At 34.9% G+C, this 16,135-nt stretch overlaps 1 protein-coding gene across 1 annotated transcript in view; it reads left to right on the top strand.

Moving 5' to 3' along the window:
• The window catches only part of disp3 (dispatched RND transporter family member 3), an 87,976-nt gene that overhangs the window by 66,484 nt on the left and 5,357 nt on the right, over positions 1 to 16,135 (top strand). Inside the window, exons 15-20 of the mRNA XM_051117660.1 lie at positions 733 to 908; positions 3,350 to 3,476; positions 3,736 to 3,881; positions 8,294 to 8,453; positions 8,690 to 8,803; positions 10,448 to 10,623. Of these exons, the coding sequence (XP_050973617.1) occupies positions 733 to 908; positions 3,350 to 3,476; positions 3,736 to 3,881; positions 8,294 to 8,453; positions 8,690 to 8,803; positions 10,448 to 10,623 (899 nt within the window). The remainder of the gene's footprint in view (positions 1 to 732; positions 909 to 3,349; positions 3,477 to 3,735; positions 3,882 to 8,293; positions 8,454 to 8,689; positions 8,804 to 10,447; positions 10,624 to 16,135) is intronic.

The following is a 16,135-nucleotide window of genomic DNA, read 5'->3' as shown; positions in this document are numbered from 1 at the left end:
TGACTTCTGACTTGTGGTCCTTTGCCAGTCCTGTTCCCAACTCTTCACCCCATCAATATCACATTTACAAACTCCCTTAAAAATCATTATAAGCTGTCACTCATCTTAGTTCATCGCGATCTCACAAAATTTCATTATAATCAACGAAGCGCTGCACAATGAATCTCTTATTCACACTCTCTCTACACTTTGTTTATGAAGTGATTCGTGAGATATGTCTGTGATACATTACTCAACGTTGCAAAAACACATAGAAACCTTTGAAGCTCCCCTCAGTGCAAACACAAATATGTTGAGCTTTACAGGTTAAGTACTTTATTATCATTTCAACTTTTAAATTTTAAATCTACTAAATTGCAACGTCATAGTTAAAAATGTCTAATTACAAATAAATATATATAGAAATTATATATAAAAAAAAAAAAACTGCCCTCAAACATTAGTAAAGTCTTCGATATGCCCCAAACTCCTTCAAATTGGAAATAAAGTGTCTGTTAATTTGATGCCATAACATTAAATGAATTACACATGAAAAATGTTTTTTAAACAGTGTATTATGTCACACTGCAGGTTACTGCTCTCACTGCTTGAAATTTCTTTTGGCTAACCCAAAACAAAAGCAATTTAACATTTCAATTCTGAAACCATTAGCAAACTTTCTCATTCCGATGCTAAGTGCTTTCTTTTTCAAATGCTTTTAAGTGTCAGATACATTTTTTTGTATCTTATCAGCTCCTGCCAAGGTTAAGATCTCCAGGACATCCGGCTTTAACCCCTGCAGTGGAGGTCAGTGTGGGAAACCAGCAGTGCGTCCTCTAGTGGACACCGGAGCCATGGTGTTTGTAGTGTTCGGCATACTGGGCATCAACCGCACTCAGCGCTCAGACAACCATGTTATTGGAGACCTGGTAAGACAGAATACAGTGCAGAAAGGAATCATGAATATAATGTAAAGTCCCTTCATGAAAATGGATTAATTGTAGTCAACATCTAAAATTGAGTAGCAACTTAAAGGTGCAGTTCACCCAAATGTAATAGTTCCCAGCAAATTTTCATTTTTAGCTGAACAATCCCTTTAAGATTAGAATCATAGTATCCCAGATGGCATACTGTGCCTCCTAAATAGTTACAGATCAGGATTTATTTGTCCCAAGTCATTTTAAAAGTATTATGGTAAAGCGAAAGGTAGCTGGATTGTTATCTCTGGTGGATTTCAAAGTATGAATCCCTGCTGGCTTTGAAACATTTTCCACAACTTTGAACAACAACAAATGCAAGGCACCAAGAAACTTAACTCTATAAAGTCTACTGTATCATATTTAATAGACAAATTTCTAAGGCCTCTTAATGATCAACATGATCAAAACTATTGAAAAATCTGTTGTACACAATCAACTACAAGCCTTCTGTTGGCAGACTTATAGTTAATACTTTCAGCAAGTAAAATGCAAATGAGACTCTTTAGATTGTTTTTTGTTTGTTTGTTTTTTAATAAAGTAAGTATAAGAGTAAGTTTCATATTGTTAGTAATATTTTAGGCTAAACACTTACTGGACTAAAGCAACTTAGCTTTACTTGATTATCTAAACATCATTTATTATATGAATATCAAATATGATCCATCAGGCTTTTGAGGAAAATTTATTTGTTCATCTGGCAATCATAATGGCATTTTATTGCATATGCATTAAATGTTTCCCCCCACAAGAAAAACTGCATCTTTGCATTGCATTTGATCATAAATGTCATTTTAGTAAGGCATATTATTGGCAGATATAGATCGACAACTGATATTAATGGGCCTGAGCACTGGTGGTGCGAGGACGCTATTGGAATTTCTCAGTTTCTTCTTCTCCAAAATGAATCGCATTTTTGAAGACCTAAACATGCTCAAAAACTCATGGAACTTTGCACGCATGCTAAAAGCTAAAAGAGTGGGGGGACAAAAAGGTACGAAGTCTGAAACCCAACAGGAAGTCTGTTATTTTGAATTTTCTTGGCAGATTTTGTGCTGTTTTTGTGCCGATCTGCACCAAAAATTCACGTTTGTCACGTCTTGTCCTACACACTGAAATTCAGTTATAGTCATAGTGCCACCTGCTGGCAACAGGAAGTGACATGTTTTACGCTATAACGAACGTCTCATAGAGATTTAATGATATCAACATTATATTTGGTCAGTCTAATCAAAGACTATAGAATACCCAAGACTTGTCACTCGTATAGTTTTGAATGGGGAAATGCAACGCTCATTATGGCCGCAAAGCCCCGCCTTCTTAATGAAAGAGCCAATATTGATGAGGCAGTTTGTTGTCAGATTTCATTGGTGATTTCAAATATGAAATTTACTCGTAAGCTTGGTGAACAGTTTTGCAGAATTTGATGTTTCCCCATTCAAATAGATAGGAGCTGCACTTGCCTGCTAACAAGTGAATGACTTGCCTTAAAGGGAATTTGGTCTAATCTAAAGGCCTTCGTTATAAATTGTGAAGATCTAGAGTTTTCGTTGAAGGGCGTGTCCGTGGCGGCCTGACAAAGCTTAGTGTTTCACCATGGAAAAAGAAGTTGTTGTAACTCTATGCAATTATTGATCTGCCCCAAACTTCACATGTTCAATCAGAGTCCTGGCCTGTAAACATCCAAAGGCCAATATTTTGTTATAATCATAGCGCCACCTGTTGGCAGTGGGATACATCATGCTTTGCACTAACTCAAGCATACCATGTTCAATCTTCACCAATCTTCAACACTCTTTAGTTACTGTTGCTATGTCCAACAAACAATGATTACACACAGTACACACACATACTGTATAGGTAAACTCAAATCACGATTAATCGTTTGACAGCCCTAGTCACGACACATTAAAGAGCCACAAAATTGTATTTATTGTTTCTTATTTACCTAAAGCACAAACATGAATGAACATCAGAACTTATTTGATTTACTTTATTTACTGTATTTTTTTTATTAACTGTGGAAGGACTTTTTCAAGTTTAAGTCCACAGTTAATCTACTCTCCTGTCTGATTTGTTTTTGTTTTTTTTTTGGACAAAATGGCGGATTCTGCGTTGTGATTGGTCAGATCGCCTGTCAGTCAATCTGTTTGCGAAGGGTCAATTGAGGTGTTTTTTTGTTTTTTTTCCTCCTTGAGTCTGAGCTCCATATTCAAGCTTTTTCATGTACATATGCAACTCCCCCCGAGGGTATTTTTTTTTTTTCTGGTTTGAATTGAAAACCCTGATTTTTGATGTGGTCTCAGTCCATACACTGTATATTGATTGTTTTCCTTTGAAGCTGATTTATGAATTATTAATTTAATGATTATTGACATTCCTCCTCCTCAAAGGGTAGTGTGATCTATGATCCAGACTTTGATGTTTTTAATGAGATTGGCCACTTGTGCAAGCTCTGCAAAGCCATCAGTGCCAATACCAAGCTGGTGAAGCCTGGAGGAGCTCAGTGTTTGCCATCAGGTGAGGAGAAATAATCTGAAATGCTTCTTTAACCCTTTAAAAGACAACTAATAATCAGTAATATTATTACTTTAACTGCGCTGACACCATCACATGAGAACAAAATTTGAACTAAATTAACCTGGATAATGAAACTAAGCTGGTATTTTTCTGTTTTATTAATGTGAAGCTGCTTACAAACTATCCGTGTTGTATAAAGTGCTACATAAATAAGCGTGACTTGGCTTTCAATTGGTCATGTTGTGTTTCCATCCTGCAGGTAACAGCCTCACATCCATCCTGCCGTTACTCCATCCTGAGTGTCATTCTCTTCCTGAGCCCAACCTTTTGCCTGGCCAGCTATCCCATGGTGCAGTGGGCATGCAGGGCGGCAGAGTGCACTGGATCTCTATGGCTTTTGAATCAGTGAGTTCAATGCCACATTTCAGTTGTTAGCACAAAAAGGTCATTGAGTCATATGAAATACTCACTTTTATTTTAGCCTTTGTGAGGGTGTGACAGCACCAAATTTAGCTTCATTATTTTACTCAAGGTTATTAAGCATTTTTGTTAGGGCTGTCAGTTTAATGGATTAATTTGCTGTGATTTACTCTGGGGGGAAAAAATATAGCATGTTAAAATTATTAATGCATTTAAAGCACCCATACCTGTACATCACCAGTGCTGGGAAGGTTACTTTGGAGATGTAACAGGTTACAGATTACAAGTTACCTTGTTTAAAATGTAGTAAGTAGTGCAACTATTTAAATTACTTTATTAAAGTAATGGAACTGATTACATTTGGTTATTTTTCTAAATTTCTAATGAATGTCTTCAGCATTTTCAAACATTTAAACCAGACAGGGTTAACCATGCGGTAGTACTCAACACTGATTGCTGTCAGACTTTCAAAATCCTTTATCACTTGAATTAATAATAAAAAATATATATAATTTTAAAGCACAGCCACCACAAAATCAGACTGTAGCACCTCTTTTTACTCTGAGATCGTTCTGAGGTTACTGAACGACACACTGGCGTTTCATATTTTAGAGCAGTCAATGCAATTGGGAAAGAAAGTAATTTAGTCCATATATGTGTGTGTGTGTGTGTGTGTGTGTGAGAGAGAGAGAGAGAGAGAGAGAAATATTCAGATGTTGCCCCCTTTTTAATCATTAACATTTTCATAAGTAACTGTAATTTAATTACACTTTTTTTTTTCTGGTTACACTTTGTTTTATAGTGTAATTATGCATTTAAGTACTGAGTAATATTAATTTAACTACATGTACTTATTATATGGTTAGAGTTAGGAGTAGGAGGTTTGGCTTGCATGTAATTATGCATAATAAATTGTTATTATAATAGTAAGTATATGTAACTTAATGAGGACACTTTAACCCTAAAAGGGGGAAATGTATCCTGGGGGACACTAACATTTGAGAAGCTGTGGGGAGTAGCAGTGAAAGTGTAGGTCTTATTTCTTGGTTTCATTTTGAAAGGGTGTTTGTTGTAAATATTTAGATGAGGTGACTTTGTTTCTGCATTCTTTGTTTTGCTCACAGGAAGCATTTACATCTACATGACCACCTGTAGTGGGAAATCTACTCACCCTCCAATGAAAGTTGATCTAGTTCACATATTTACACATGATGGAGGGGACTTAAAAAAAAAAAAAAAATCTAAATCAAAAGAGTTTGGGTGTAACCCAGTGGTTATTTTTGATGTATTGCCCAAACAAAATCTCACAGGAACCACAATTTTTGTGATATCAACTTCAAATTTGGAACATAATTTGTTTAGACATATGGCTTTGATTTTATAGCCATTTTAGTGCAACATATTTTATAAAATATTTATTTTATATATAAAAAATAGAATACTACATTATCTTTACTGTAAACAAACTTCTATGACTTTTTTATATTTTCTTTTTTATTTATTTATTTATTTTAATTCTTTCACTTCAGCAATAATCTGCTATGTAAAAGAGACCAACCTTAGGTCTGTATTTCAGAGAATGTTCTGTTTTCGGTTAATATAAACTCTCAACAGAGTGACGAGGAATACAAATATTAAAATAAGAGTTTTGAAATAAGAGTTTTGAAAAAAAAAATCATTAAATTGTATTATTTGAGTCCCAATAAGATGGAAAATAGCAATAAATAAATTTTCTGATGTCTCGTTTTGCCCTTTGTAGGGCTAAAAATGACAGATTACAGTTACATTTATATTGTAATTAAATTACCTAACTACATTACATGTAACTAGTTACTCCCCAACAGTGCATCTTACATTGCATACAGCTGCTGATGAACACAATGCAGGATGACTGACTGCATGATTAAGCCTACGAATCCACATATTTGGCCCTAAAATTCAAGATATGAATCTGAGACCTTTATAGGTTTAGCAATATCACACAAGCAACAGTGCTGTTTTTCACTGACTATCTAATGTGATATTTTTTACAACAGTACAATAAACAAGAGCTTTGTATTGTGTTTTAAACATGAAAATGTCAGTATTTTCTGTTTTGCTGAATTCTGCCAATGAAAATACTGTCGTTCTGACCAAAGAAACAAAAAAGTTCTGTTTTGAACAGCGCTGTTCAAGTGAATCATGTGAGCCAATGATTCAGTGACTCATTTATTTAAACAGTCACTTGCTTTGTTTCTGAATGAACCAGCCGTTTAAATGAATCGCTTGAACAAATACAGTATTTAATGGTAAATTACCAGTAAATAACCATTACGAGATCACCATTTCAAAAATACCGGTAAATTTGTTCCGCCAATTGACCGGTATGACAAATTGTAACATTATTGGTAAATTACCGTAAATGTGCTCTGTGTGACACAAAAATTTAAAAATCACCAAAAACACTGACTGTGTATAGCCCTCCATGTTTACCAACACAACACCAGGAGCGTTAAAGGAGAAGTTCACTTCCAGAACCAAAGTTTACAAATAGTTTACTCACCCCCTTGTCATCCAAGATGTTCATGTCTTTCTGTCTTCAGTCGTGAAGAAATTATGGTTTTTAAAGAAAACATTTCAGGATTTTTCTCCATATAGAGGACTTCAATGGTGCTCCCGATTTTGAACTTCCAAAATGTAGTTTAAATGCACTTCAAAGGCTCTAAATGATCCCAGCCAAGAAAGAAAGGTCTTATCTAGCGAAACGATCTGTCATTTTTTTTTCTAAAAATTAAAATTTGTGTACTTTTTATGCACAAAAGCTCGTGTAGCACTAGCTCTTGGATGCGCGTCAATGACGCTGCATACTACAGAATCACGTCAAAAGGTCACGTGTGACTCACCACCTGACTCGCTGATTCTTTCCAACAGTGGAATTGATATGGTCCATTTTTGACAGCATTGAGATTCCTGCTCCATTGCAATGGTTGGCATTTTCCACACGTGCACCATGTCTCGTTTGAACGTGGTCTGCTCAAGGCTTGAGAGACTTCAAGCTGCAGCAGTCTCCTCTTTCTAAGTTCAACGTCTGTGTACTCCAGCTCAAACAGGTAGGGTATGGGAAAAAAACTCCATCTCATTTTCTCCTACAACTTCAGAATCATCCAACATCGTTGTACCTTTTTCTTTGTAAACAGCGTTTGACTTACTTGCACTTCATTACTCTTTGCATGTTCGCATTGTAAACACTGGGTATGTAGTTCCGCCTACGTCACACGTGACCTTTCGAAGTGATTCCGTAGTACATAGCGTCGTGGACGTGCATCCCAGAGCCTGTGCTGCACAAGCTTTTCTGCTTAAAAAGTATACAAATTTTTATTTTTCAAAAAAAATGACCGATCGTTTCGCAAGATAAGACCCTTCTTTCTCAGCTGGGATCATTTAGAGCCTTTGAAGCTGCATTTAAACTACATTTTAGAAGTTCAAAATCGGGGCACCAATGAAGTCCATTATATGGAGAAAAATCCTGAAATGTTTTCCTCAAAAACCATAATTTCTCTACGACTGAAGACAGAAAGACATGAACATCTTGGATGACAAGGGGGTAAGTAAATTATTTGTAAATTGTTGTTCTGGAAGTGGACTTCTCCTTTAAGAGGTCATTTCTGGTTAATGATGTCACACAATGTACCGGCATGTTGAAAGTGATGTGTGAATGGTGCTTTACTGGTAAAATGACTGAACCGTCAATTTTGTATTTAACGGTAAATTTGTTTTGGTAATTTTACTGCAATTTTAAGGGGCTAATGACTGAATGACTCACTCATTAGGAAAGTAACTTGCAGTTTTAGTTTCATATTTAGAGCATCATCAAAAATTCTTTTATATTTCCATATTCAATGAATTTTTTTTAAACTGCATTTAAAACCTAATAGCATTATGTATGCAATTCTAATTGCAATGTAAATGCATTCATGCCACCTCTGAACACTCTTTATAATTATACCTAAATGCCACTTCAGATGCAGCCACTTCAGACACAACGTGCCCAGAAATTTTGAGTGAGTGGACCTTGGTGAAATAGGGTACAACTGAGGGCCTACTCTCAACTAAAGTACATCATTTTAAAATACATGAGGTAGAAATAGGGCTAAAAATTTTGACACACGAAAAAACGGCATTATACATTTTTGGCTTGAGAAGAAAAGGTCAAAAATATGAGCTGGAAATATATGCCTAAATTGAAAATAAAAATGTGGCTGCAGTTTGTAATGCTTCATACATAACTGATAGTTTTGTGTCACATATTGTTCAAAAAGAGCTAATTAATTGATCTACACATCATGTAATGAATTAAACTACGTTTTTTAATTGCTTGACAGCCCTAATTTTTATGCATCATTTTCACTGTGTTTCAGACCACCTACAAGGGAAAGTCTTCATTTCAGACTCACTCTGATTTCCTCCAGTGGGAGAGTTTCCTGCAGAAGCAGCTCGCATCTCTCCCAGCATCCTCGGCCCTGAGACGAGGCTTCCAGACCTGCCAGCACTGGAAACAGATCTTCATGGAAATTATAGGCAAGAGAGCAAAAATAGAACATGGCAAAGACAGAGACGAGCTTTGATAAAAATGGCCCTGCTTGAATAAATGAGCAATTTAAGAGCGATTAGTCTGAGGCGCAGACATCATTAACATGAGTGCTCATTAACTTCACTCTCAACAATGGACAAGAGTGAATCTGCAGTCAGATTCTCTATTTATATTGCATTTAGCCTCTCTGAAATGCTCTTTATGCTCTACCCATTGACTTTAGGTGTGGAGAGCGCCCTCTACAGTCTGCTGCTGTCACTTGCCATTTGCATCGCATCAGTAGCTGTGTTCACTGCTCATCCGCTTCTGCTGCTGCCAATCCTGCTGAGCATTCTGGGTATGTCATACCTTTGCCAACACTGAGTCAATGTACAAAATATTAATTATTAATATTCCATTTTTTATTGTTTTTGTTTGTTTGTTTGTTTTTTTGAGTGAACCCCCAGTTAATTTTAGCCTAAAAATCACAAGAAAAAAAAAGTGTACAAGGAACATTTTATTATGCACAATGAAAGTTAAGCTTAATTTTACAGTCATTTAAATTTGTTTGCATAGTAATATTATTTTTAATTAAAATAATTTATTTTGTCCCTAAATTAACATTATTGTCATGTGGAAAAAATCGAATCGAATTGTTTACATTTTTTCAATATTTACACATAATGTAGCATTTGCACTGCACTAAATTTATTGAAATAATAAATGTGTTTTAAATATAGCAAAAATACTGCCTTCTTGTCAGTGTTGTTTATGTTAACTAAAACTATTAAAATTCTTTTCAAAAATAAATAAATAATCAAAAATAAATAATAAATAATAAATAAAATAATTTACAAACATTGCAAAACATAAAAAACCTTTAACAAAAAATACAGATGTTGCCTTGCCAAATAACACTACAATACATTTAAATACTAAATACTAATACATTTTAAATACTTAAATACTACATTTAAGTACTAAAATTACTAAAGGTAAAATAGAAATAAATGAAAGCTAAATAGAAATATACGAAAATAACAAACTAATACAATGTGATTATTTATTCATTTATTTGTATTTGTATTTTTTTTTGGTAATTAAAATAATTGATTTTGTCAAAAAATTCACATTATTGTGGTGCCAAAAATGTATTATTGAAATTTTAAAATAGTTAATCATAATGTAGAATTTTTAAATATGTATACATAATGTAGATGTATACATAATATGTATACATAATGTTGCCTGGGAAATAACTGAAATAAAATGAAATAAAATACATTTTAATTTAAGTACTAAAATTACTAAAAGTAAAATAGAACTAAATGTAATCAAATGTCCAATTACTCACAATGAAAAAAAAAGTTAAACTGTCCTAAAATGGTTTAATACTTCTTTAGAATATCATTTCATTTTACATTTGCATGAAATGTGACCTGGACATGCTTGTGAGTCACTCTGTAATTTACCGTAACCCCTTGAAATAGTTTTCCACCATTTATTACGGCCAACTAATTTTCATCGAGGATACTTAAATGCAGCGTCTCCCTTTGGACGGTGCCATCAAATGCCTGTTTCAGCCATTCTGTTGAATTTAATTGACTCATGTAATATGTCCTGACGGTGAAAATCATTGCCTTTGAAATGTGCAGCTCTATTCCCATCTCATTTATATGTTAATACAATATGCCAGACATGCCCGTAATTTAACTCGCTTTCAACTGGGAATATTATCAGTACAAGTGATTACTCAGACTGAACCAATATACAAATTATGCCAAATGAAAGGAGACTCAGAAAATCATCCCATTCCTACGTGTCCAACTAAACAAGGAAATAGATTTCAGAAATGTGCAATGATGCTTGAATTCAAGTAGAGGAAGGAATAATAATAACGGAAGACAAAAAAGAGAAAAGGACAAAGCTGAGTGGGACCCTGAAATGGGTCTCAAAAGAGTTTTAAATAAGTATTAAATCTTGGCGCGATGTGTGTTGGCAGGGATGGTGTGTCTGGTGGTGGCGGTGATGTATTGGCTGGGATGGGAGATGGGTGCAGTCGAAGCCATCTCTCTGTCCATATTAGTGGGCTCTTCAGTGGACTATTGCCTTCATCTAGTGGAGGGATATTTACTGGCGGGGGATGCCGACACCTCAGGACTTGCTAATCACAATTCGGTATGATTCACATTTATCCATTTGTGTCAAAATCTCCTGCGATGTTGAAATGAAAAGATTGCTCCTGACTGTTTTGATGATATGTTCACATTCCACTCTAGTGGTTGTGTTTTGGGCTTGTAACACTGAAGATTTGTTGGATCCCAGGTAGGGCCATCATTTAAGCTGTTCAGATGCTAAGATTTTCTTCCAGCATTGTGCCCTAGAGCAACATGCTGAACGCTGGGACGCTGCGGGGAACTCATTTAAACCGACCGACTGTAAACTGCCCTGGATAAAACAGCATCTCCTAAATAAAAAAAACAACAACTCAGTTGTGTGCATCAGGTACCATTCTATATGGCATATATATAGGGAACCTAATGAAGCCCTGTATGAATAATGGATTACAATGGCATTCTTGATGCATTATATTATAACACATTAATAATACATTCATATAATGCCATTCATGGCTAAAATTAAATGACTTTAATTAAAACTGTTGAAGGACATATGTTGAGAAAAACAACACCACTAGATACAAGAAACTTAATGTGTGTTTAATAAAGGATTATAATGGTATTCTTGATGCATTCTATTATAATACATTCATAATGAATGATTTATAATCAATAGATCTTTAGCTATAAGGTGTGTGCATTTAATTCATACACTCCAGTGTCAAACTCATCAACAAAAGTACTGAGGAAAATGGTGGTTAATGAAGTTTTTAAGTATTATTATTTTTTAAATAATAATGAAGACAAGACTACTAACTCAAAGGGATAGTTCAACCCAAAATTAAAATTACCCCATGATTTATTCACCCTCAAGCCATCCTAGGCGTGTATGACTTTCTTCTTTCAGATGAATACAATCAGAGTTATATTAAAAAATGTCCTGGTTCTTCCAGGCTTTATAATGGCAGTAAATGGGTGTTGAGATTTTGAAGTCCAAAAAATCGGTCCCACTTTATATTAAGTGGCCTTAAAGGAGAAGTCCACTTCCAGAACAACAATTCACAAATAATGTACTCACCCCCTTGTCATCCAAGATGTTCATGTCTTTCTGTCTTCAGTCGTAAAGAAATTATAGTTTTTGAGGAAAACATTTCGGGATTTTTCTCCATATAATGGACTTCATTGGTTCCCCCGAGTTTGAACTTCCAAAATGTAGTTTAAATGCAGCTTCAAATGGCTCTAATTATTTGCGAATTGTTGTTCTGGAAGTGGACTTCTCCTTTAATAAATCTACTTTGCACTAGGTACAAAAAATTGTTACTCTCAGCACCTTTTGGACAAAAATCTCCCCATTGAAACCCATTTCAATTGTTATTTTTAAGTGCCATTTAACTGTAAAATGATGCAATTTTTGTTAGGAGGCTTTCATTCTGTTGGCAAGGTGTTAAAATTAATTTTTTTACTATTTTTTCCTAGATAGTGCCATTTTTGTCAGGTTTGGCGTATAAAACAAATACTCACTTTATTCCTGTTTTCTGCTGCTGCAAATTATAGATCCAATTGGATAAATAATGCAGCTATAATTGTGTGGGTGTGTTGGTATGGATGTCAGAGTGTGGTTTGTATGTGTGTCATAAAAAAAAATTGTGCGTGTGTGTTCTTGTAATATTTGAGAGAGAAAAACGACTAAAAGATAACCATATGCTATGTTTTGAGAAAATAAAGCATGACTGGTGGCCGTTGCGTTCCCAAACGCGCACTAAACTCACAGCACGTGCAATAAAATAGTTCACTGCATTTATTCACTGTGAACAGAGCCATTCTGAGGTGTGGAAAACACCATATCACGAGCTGATCGCCTGAACGTGCAGCGAAAACATAATTGATGAAAAGAATAAGCCATATTGCGCTTTCGGTTTTAGTTTGTTTGACAGATATACTGTGCCAAAACATAATGGCCCAAAACACAACTTTAAAGACCTTTTATGGTACAGTAAGAAGTTTAAATATATTTAAAAAACTATACTTTTTGCCTGGAAGACCTATAGTTTCATATCGTCATTATATTGATAATATCGTTACATCCCTAAAAGTTTATAAATGATAATCTCTAGCTTCAGCTTATTGTCGTACACACATCCACAAGAGAGCGGATGATATGGATATTTTTCTTACAAAAAACACATCGATTTGCTCTGTTAGCCCTTTTTATGATAGATGGATGCACTTTATTGACCTTCTATTGAATTATTGAATATCAACAGCCATTCACTGCCATTATAAAGCTTGGATAAGCCAGGACATTTTTGATTTAGAGACACAAGACATTAGCTGTTCATCTACAGTATGTACTATATAACTGAAGTGCATGTCTTATTAATTTATTGTTATTTTTTTCAGATTAATCCTGCATTAACATAATAACAACAGTAAATTATAGGAATTATACAGAAACATTAACAAAAATAGAAAAATGACTAATTCACTACTTAAGATTAGTGCCATTTTAAGTGTTTCTGCATGATGTTGCAGCGGTCAAGTGGCACAAGTCAAAGCTCTCAGAAGTTGGAATCAGAACCTTGAAATAATAGTAATTTTGACAAGGCATGAATGCAACCAGTGCTAGAAACATGATAGCTGCCAATAAACCAACAATGGTTAATAATGTGGTGGACTGACCCACTTGAGCTGCATGAGCCATAGCTGAACAATGAATGAACACTAGCACTTTACTAGTGGGTTTAATTAACTCACCCAAATGTATCTAATACAATAAAGGATTATTTCACTTCCAGAATAGAAAATTCTAGTCATTTACTCACCCCCATGTCATTGAAGATGTTTATGTCTTTCTTTATTCAGTCAAAAAGAAATGAAGGTTTTTGAGGAAAACATTCCAGGATTTTCTTCATGTAGTGGACTTCAGTGGGAGCCAACGGGTTGAAGGTCCAAATTGCAGTTTCAGTGTAGCTTCAAAAGGCTCTACATGATGCCAGCCATGGAATAAGGGTCTTATCTAGTGAAATGATCATTTTCACAGTCATTTTTTTTAAAAAGATAAAAACTTATATGCCTTTTAACCACAAATGCTCGTCTTGCACTATCTTGACTTGAAACATTACGTAATCACGTTGGAAAGGTCACGCGTGACGTAAGTGGAAGTACCGACCCAGTGTTTACGAAGCGAACATGCAAAGATAGTCAAACGCCGTTTACAAAAAAGGGTAAAACAACAATGTTAGATAATTTGGAAGTTGAGATTGAGTTTTTCGCCCTACCCTATCTTTTTAAACTGAAGTACACAGACGAACAACTAACCACGCATGACCTTTCCAATGGGATTACGTAATGGATGTCATAGTCATAGACGCGCATTCGCAGAGCTAGTGCAGGATGAGCATTTGTGGTTAAAAAGTATATGATTTTTTTTTTTTTTTTTTTTTTTTTTTTAGAAATTGGCAGATCGCTAGATAAGACCCTTGGATCATGTAGAGCCCTTTGAAGCTGCACTGAAACTGCAGTTTGGACCTTCAACTCGTTGATCCCCATAGAAATCCACTACATGGAGAAAACTCCTTGAATGTTTTCCTCAAAACCTTTATTTCTTTTCGACTGAATAAAGCGAAACAATAACATCTTGGATGACATTGGGGTCAGTATAACAGAAAATATAAACAAATTCTGCACCAATTACATAAAGCATAAATAATGTTTGTACTTGGGTGCATAGATTCAAGCAGTTGAAGAAAAATACAAAAATAAAAAAAAGATCCGCACACCAAAACAAGATGCAAAGTTCAAGGTCCTTTGAACAAGAATTTATTACTGAAGATTTACATAAAGGTGACAACAAAAACTAAAGTGCACAAAAAAGTGACTGTGCACACACAAACAAAAAAGCTAACGTTTCAGTCCAGACTGGACTATCTTCAGTGCTACTGGACAGGAAATCAGGAAATGTTTATTCTGAAATGAACCAATCCTGTAATAGATGAATCAGATACATACACAACATAAATATAATACAACAACATGCTTCTGCACCAAATCACACAAATGCACAAGTTTACGTAAACTAAGTCATGGTGTGAATGAACTGTTTCCCTAACAATGAAGAACTAAACCAAAAGAATTCACAATATTGAATTGCAGTAGTGCACTCATTGTAATGTTATTTCAGGTGATCAGGTCTTTAAAGAGATGAAAAATGAAACTTGCTGTTAATTTACTCACCCTCAGATGCAGGTGACTTTTTTTTTCTTTAGTAGAACAGTCATTTGTAGCTGAAACTGCGATCCTTGGTGATTAATTAAATTCAAGTCAGTGGCTACACATTTCGGTCACACTTCATTTTAAGGTCCAATTCTCTATTAACAACCCATTACTTATGATTTTTGCCTCAATAAACTCTTAATTTGCTGCTTATTAATAGTTAGTAAGGTAGTTATTAAGTTAAGGTATTGGGTAGGATTAGGGTTGTAGAATATGGTCATGCAGAATATGTGCTTTTTGTACTAATAAACTGCCAATATGCTAATAATATGCATGCTAATATTCAACTAGTTAACAGTGAGAACTGGTCCCTATACTAATGTGTTACCCATAGTGTTACCCATATTTCTTCAGAAAGAAAAAAAACATATCAAGGAACACACCTGAATTAATACCCTGTGGCTCCTGATGATATATTGAGGTCTTATGAAGTGAAACGATCAGTCTGTGCAAGAAACTGGACTTTATTTACTACATTATTAACTGTAATCCAAAACCTCAGACAAGTGGGAATTCTGATTCTTTTCCATGAACTGGTTCTATTAAACAGTTAGTTTAAGTGAACTGGTTCAATTCGCTAGTTCAATTACATGATCACACAATGATGTAACATATACGCAATTATGTTATTAAAGCACCCAGTAATGATATAAAATGGGGATGTTTTACATGTCTACAGCATATAAAGTGAATTCATTTCACATTTTCATTCAAGTTCTTGGTGCACACATACTCATATCAGCAGCTTATCATTTCTTCAGTCTTCGAACAGACTCTGAACTGTTTTTCTCAGTTCAGTGATTGATGGAAGAGCTGGAGCGCTGAATGAGTATTTTGGCTCATTTTGAGTCAGAATGACTGTCAGGTGTCCGAAAGTAAGTTTTGATTGAGTAACTTGTAGATCTGTGCTGGTCGAGCTACAAACTGTTTTAGACAATTCAGTCTAATTTGGTGAACCGATTCAATTCGCCAGAAAGAATCAGTTCAAAAGTGATTAATTTGTGAACCAGACAGAACTCTGGGCCATTTGCCTTGTCTTTGGAATACAGCTAATAATGTTGTAAATAATGATCAGATTCTTGCACAGACCAATCGTTTCACTTCATAAGACCTCAATATATCATCAGGAGGTATTATTTAGTGTTGCCAGATATGTTTTATTAATCTCAAAAACAGACAGCCACTCACTTGCATTTTATGGATCAGCAAGGACCACAGTTTCAGCTAAAAATCTTTTTTACTGTTCTACTTAAGAAAAAAGTCACCTGGCCTGAGGGTGAGTAAATAAACAGACATTT

Source organism: Labeo rohita, chromosome 8 (assembly GCF_022985175.1).
Source record: "Labeo rohita strain BAU-BD-2019 chromosome 8, IGBB_LRoh.1.0, whole genome shotgun sequence".
Lineage (NCBI taxonomy): Eukaryota > Metazoa > Chordata > Actinopteri > Cypriniformes > Cyprinidae > Labeo > Labeo rohita.
Note: the sequence above shows the minus strand (reverse complement) of the source record. Positions and strands in the feature narration are given on the sequence as shown.